Source organism: Entelurus aequoreus, linkage group LG02 (genome assembly GCF_033978785.1).
Source record: "Entelurus aequoreus isolate RoL-2023_Sb linkage group LG02, RoL_Eaeq_v1.1, whole genome shotgun sequence".
Classification (NCBI taxonomy): Eukaryota; Metazoa; Chordata; class Actinopteri; order Syngnathiformes; family Syngnathidae; genus Entelurus; species Entelurus aequoreus.
This window is the reverse complement of record NC_084732.1, coordinates 71,073,635-71,079,536: the sequence shown is the minus strand read 5'-3', so window position 1 is coordinate 71,079,536 and position 5,902 is coordinate 71,073,635. Positions and strand designations below refer to the sequence as shown.

Sequence of the window (5,902 nt, the reverse complement as noted above, 5' to 3'; positions counted from 1 at the left end):
CAAAAATATTAAATAATTAAAATCAATATACTGTATGTGACACAAACTACATCATGTAATGCTGCTATAAGCGTGATACACAGATAACTATAAAGCTATGAATACTACGATTATTGCCGGCCACGTAAATACATGTCCATCCATCCATTTTCTACCGCTTGTCCCGTTCGGGGTCGCGTTTTCTTCATAAATATGTCGCTGTCACATTTACTTGTACTGGTTGACAAGGCGGATATGACTGCCGTAAGATGGCGGCCGCAATGACGTTCCAGAGCTGTGGGCGGAAACAACTGGCTGGTCTCCTTTTTTTCTCTTCCCGGCTACCGTAGGAACAACAAATGGGGTTGTCTGCCGGGCATCTTCATGCTGCCTTACATTCACAACGGACTTGATAACCGGACAAGTAGGTAGCGAACCTCCCTCTTGACACTCCAGTACTGTTTCCGTTATGGAATACCTACTTCAAGTCAAAGTCGGCGCTTTATTTGGTTTGTTGCTCCTAACTCTCTTCTTCGGATTCATCCCCGCTCGAGTGAAGTGGTTCAGGCGCACAGACGGCACAGGTTGGTGGATTTGTGTTGTTCATTAAAAAGTCATTGCGTCTTTAAATTATGACTACAAGTACGCCGATTAGAAGATGCTATAAATCTAAATTTACAGCTTCAATTTAGTTGTCGTGCTTGTTAGGTAGGCGCAGGTACACAAGTGCAACGTTGTGATGCTAGAACTGTGAATGGAATCTGGTTAGCGCAGGGGTGGGCAATTCATTTTTACCGGGGGCCGCCTGAGCAACCCGAGCACTGCTGGAGGGCCACATCGACAATATTTCAATTAAATTTTGCTCAATATTATTTTTTATATATACCGTAATATAAATAATAATAATACTACTAATAATAATAATTAATAATAATACTTTCACTTAACCTAACTTAACTTTATTCCAAAAGCACTGCTTTGGAAATCATTCGTACCCCTTTCAGAGATCACATTTAGTTCCCCTTAAACATCCTCATGTTGCACAATGAAATGTAAGCATAGGATGAAGTTTGCATTCCTGTAACTTTCTCTAGTAACAGCATTCCATGATTAATATAAATAAATTAACATTAATAATAAATGACAGTAAAATAAGCACACGTATGACTGAGGAGTCATAGTGTAACTTTGTGTGGTGTTTGAGTTGTCCGACTTTTTGTGTGGCCATAAACGCACCAGTGGTTTAGTGGTATACGTGTTGGTGACAGATGACAAGTTGGATTTGGCCTGGTTTGTACGGCAGAAAATGACTAGTTTTTCGAGATAGAAGTGTTTTACTCATGTTTTTGGTGTGGTTATGGCCGAATATAAACAGTTTTGCTCAATAAAGTGATCGATATAATTCCTGGCCTCGAAGCATCTCGATAGACGTTACAATAATTGAACGGTGTTGACGAACACCGTTAGGGCCGCTTGTTGTCACTGTCACTCAAAGTTGCATTGCAAAATTACACAGAATAAATGTGTTTATTTTGTTTAGAATTCAGATGGGATTTGATTTGGTGCGCTGCATATATTTGCTGTGCGCAGAGGACGCTTGAGCAGTGCGCAATTGCGCAGGCGCGCATCTTAGAGGGAACAGTGCTTGGCAGTCCATGTTTTGTTGGAAACGCGCAATTCGTCATCAACTTTTCTCTTTTTAGCGTCTCGGGTGTAAACCGTGCATCACTTGTCGCTGTGCACCTTCACTCACAGGTTACACATACGCCCATAAATAACACTTTTTAAAATAAAAGCAGCACAGTTGTATTGCGCGCACGACATAGATGTTTTTTCAACTTTATTTTGTAATTTGTGATTGCAGCTGTTCACATTCACTCACAATCACGCAAGCGGATACGTCCACACAGAAGTAATACAAATAACGCTTTTCAAAACAAAAGCAGCACCGTTGAATTGCACACTCGACATAGATACTTTTTAAAATGTATTTTGTAATTTATGATTGGCCTCACGCGGGCCGGAAAGGGACCGGATGTGGCCCGCGGGCCGCAGAATGCCCAGGTCTGGGTTAGCGGAATAACGCTGCTGGTGAGTCACGTGGTAAACAAACTAGTGACTGCCACTGATTTTATCACCTAGCAACAATTAACCTGTGTTGACATTGATGACATTACACATTCCTCCTGAATTGATCAAACAGACTCCCTGCCAGTGACTTATACAAAAGTGATTAGATTGGGTTGGTTTTTTTTTTCAGTTCCTTTTGTTGTGTTTTTTCTTTTTTTGTTGAAAGTTTGGTCATGCTCAACAAATAAAAAATGATCTTTAATTTTTTCTTGGAAATGTTCAAGTACAGCAGTAAAAATAAGACATAGACCGAAGCAATGTTGCCCATAAGAAATATTGTAAAATCCAATTATTATGTTCCAGACACCCAAAATATTAACACAGACATTTTGAAAATAGGAGTTGTAGTTTTACATGCAAGAACAAATGCCAAATAAATAATAAATTATGTGACATCCATTTTACCTAGAGATGTCGATAAATGCTTTAAAATGTAATATCGGAAATTATTGGTATCGGTTTTTTATTATCAATATCGTTTTTTTTTAAAAATGTTTATACATTTTTTTATTAAATCAACATAAAAAACACAAGATACACTTAAAATTAGTGCACCAACCCAAAAAACCTCCCTCCCACTCATTCACACAAAAGGGTTGTTTCTTTCTGTTATTAATATTCTGGTTCCTACATTATATATCAATATATATCAATACATTCTGCAAGGGATACAGTCCGTGAGCACACATGATTGTGCGTGCTGCTGGTCCACTAATAGTACTAACCTTTAACAGTTAATTTGACTAATTTTCATTAAATACTAGTTTCTATGTAACTGTTTTTATATCGTTTTACTTTCTTTTTTATTCAAGAAAATTTTATTAATTTATTTATCTTACCGGTATTTTATTTTATTAACTTTTTTAAAAAGGACCTTACCTTCACCATACCTGGTTGTCCAAATTAGGCATAATAATGTGTTAATTCCACGACTGTATATATCGGTATCGGTTGATATCGGTATCAATAATTAAGAATTGGACAATATCGGATATATGGGCAAAAAACCATTATCGGACATCCCTAATTTTACCTTTAAGAAACAGAGGGATGAGGGGAGAATGGCAACAACGATTAATCGATTATTCGATTAGAAAAAAGCTTCAATGTATATGTTGTTGCCTTTTATTAGTTATTTACTTGATGTCGGCTTTATACTCAAATCTTTGGTATCGCCCACCCCTGGTAGAAATACAAATACAGAAATACATTTGATAGACAGTGTAATGTACAAGTTGGCCTTGCATGTGCTTGGGTCACATGACAAGCATGAGTGCGGTCGCCTAAAGGTTCATGCTTTTGCAACATAAAGCAATATAAGACTGTGAGCTGTGTCCTGTCAGAAGTGGAAGTGAAAGTATCAGTTATCTTTCAGAATGAGGTCATATTCTGGATGGGAGGCATTTTTTTAACTGCTAAAAATTAATATCATGGAAATAATATACGTACTTCAATAACCTAAGATAGAGTCGCGATTAAAAGTTGACATACACTTGTAAAGAACATAATGTCATGGCTGTCTTGAGTTTCCAATACTTTCTACAACTCTTTTTTTTGTGTGATAGAGTGATTGGAGCACATACTTGTTGGTCACAAAAAACATTCATGAAGTTTGGTTCTTTTATGAATTTATTATGGGTCTACTGAAAATGTGACCAAATCTGTTGGGTCAAAAGTATACATACAGCAATGTTAATATTTGGTTTCATGTCCTTTGGCAAGTTTCACTGCAATAAGGCGCTTTTGGTAGCCATCCAAAAGCTTCTGGCAAGCTTCTGGTTGAATTTTTGACCACTCCTCTTGACGAAATTGGTAAAGTTCAGCTAAATTTGTTGATTTTCTGACATTATGATAAATAAATGGGTTATACTTGTATAGCGCTTTTCTACCTTCAAGGTACTCAAAGCGCTTTTGACAGTATTTCCACATTCACACATTCACACACACATCCACACACTGATGGCGGGAGCTGCCATGCAAGGCGCTAACCAGCACCCATCAGGAACAAGGGTGAAGTGTCTTACTCAAGGACACAACGGACGTGACTAGGATGGTAGAAGGTGGGGATTGAACCCCAGTAACCAGCAACCCTCCGATTGCTGACACGGCCACTCTACCAACTTCGCCACGCCGTCCCGTACATTAATTTGTTTCTTCAGCATTGTCCACACGTTTAAGTCAGGACTTTGGGAAGGCCATTCTAAAACTTTAATTATAGCCTGATTTAGCCATTCCTTTACCACTTTTGACATGTGTTTGGGGTCATTGTCCTGTTGGAACACCCAACTGCACCCAAGACCCAACTGATTTTAGGTTGTCCTGAAGAATTTGGAAGTAATCCTCCTTTTTCAATGTAGTATTTAAAGCACCAGTTCCATTGGCAGCAAAACAGGCGCAGAGCATAATACTACCACCACCATGCTTGACGGTAGGTGTGGTGTTCCTGGATTAAAGGCCTCACCTTTTCTCCTCCAAACATATTACTATGTATTGTGGCCAAACAGCTCAATTTTTGTTTCATCTGACCACAGAACTTTCCTCCAGAAGGTCTTATCTTTGTCCATGTGATGTCAGCCTTATTGCAGTGAAACTTGCCAAGGGACATGTAACCAAATATTAACATTGCTGTATGTATACTTTTGACCCAGCAGATTTGGTCACATTTTCAGTAGACCCATAATAAATTCATAAAAGAACCAAACTTCATGAATGTTTTTTGTGACCAACAAGTATGTGCTCCAATCACTCTATCACTATCACAAAAAAAAAGAGTTGTAGAAATTATTGGAAACTCAAGACAGCCATGACATTATGTTCTTTACAAGTGTATGTAAACTTTTGATCGCGACTGTACATGTATGTCCATTTGAATTTCCAGAGACTCACCGCACAGTTTTGAGTCTGGTCAGCTGTTTCGCCGGCGGAGTTTTTCTGGCAGCATGTTTACTGGATATCATTCCAGATTACCTGTCGGACATCAACAGTGTGCTGGATTCTCGCAAGTTGGAGGTAAACTTGCACTTTTTTGTTCCCACTTTGCAATATTTGTGATTCCTTTATCCTGTCTAAAGACAAAGTGTTTGTAATATAAATATGGCCGCTCTTGAGGGTAATTTCATAGCATTTTATGTCATAATAAAATCTGTATAGGAACAAGACAGAGAAAATGTGTGTATATATATGTATGTATGTATGTATGTATATATATATATATATATATATATATATATATATATATATATATATATATATATATATATATATATATATATATTATATATATATATATATATATACACACACACATATATATACATATATACACACATATATGTGTTGTATATATATATATATATATATATATATATATATATATATATATAATATACACACACACATATATATACACACATATATGTGTGTATATATATATATATATATATATATATATATATATATATATATATATATATATATATACACATATATGTGTGTATATATGTATATATATGTGTGTGTGTATATATATATATATATATATATATATATATATATATATATATACACACATATATGTGTGTATATATGTATATATATGTGTGTGTGTATATATATATATATATATATATACCACACATATATGTGTATATATATATATATATATATATATATATATATATATATATACACACACATATATGTGTATATATATATATTAGGGGTGTGGGAAAAAATCGATTCGAATTCAAATCGCGATTCTCACGTTGTGCGATTCAGTATCGATTCTCATTTC

At 35.9% G+C, this 5,902-nt stretch overlaps 1 protein-coding gene across 1 annotated transcript in view; it reads left to right on the top strand.

Moving 5' to 3' along the window:
• Positions 1 to 291: 291 nt before the first annotated feature.
• Positions 292 to 5,902, top strand: part of slc39a1 (solute carrier family 39 member 1) — a 24,411-nt gene continuing 18,800 nt past the window's right edge. Inside the window, exons 1-2 of the mRNA XM_062069045.1 lie at positions 292 to 563; positions 4,988 to 5,118. Coding sequence (XP_061925029.1) covers positions 449 to 563; positions 4,988 to 5,118 — 246 coding nt within the window. The 5' untranslated portion in view covers positions 292 to 448. The remainder of the gene's footprint in view (positions 564 to 4,987; positions 5,119 to 5,902) is intronic.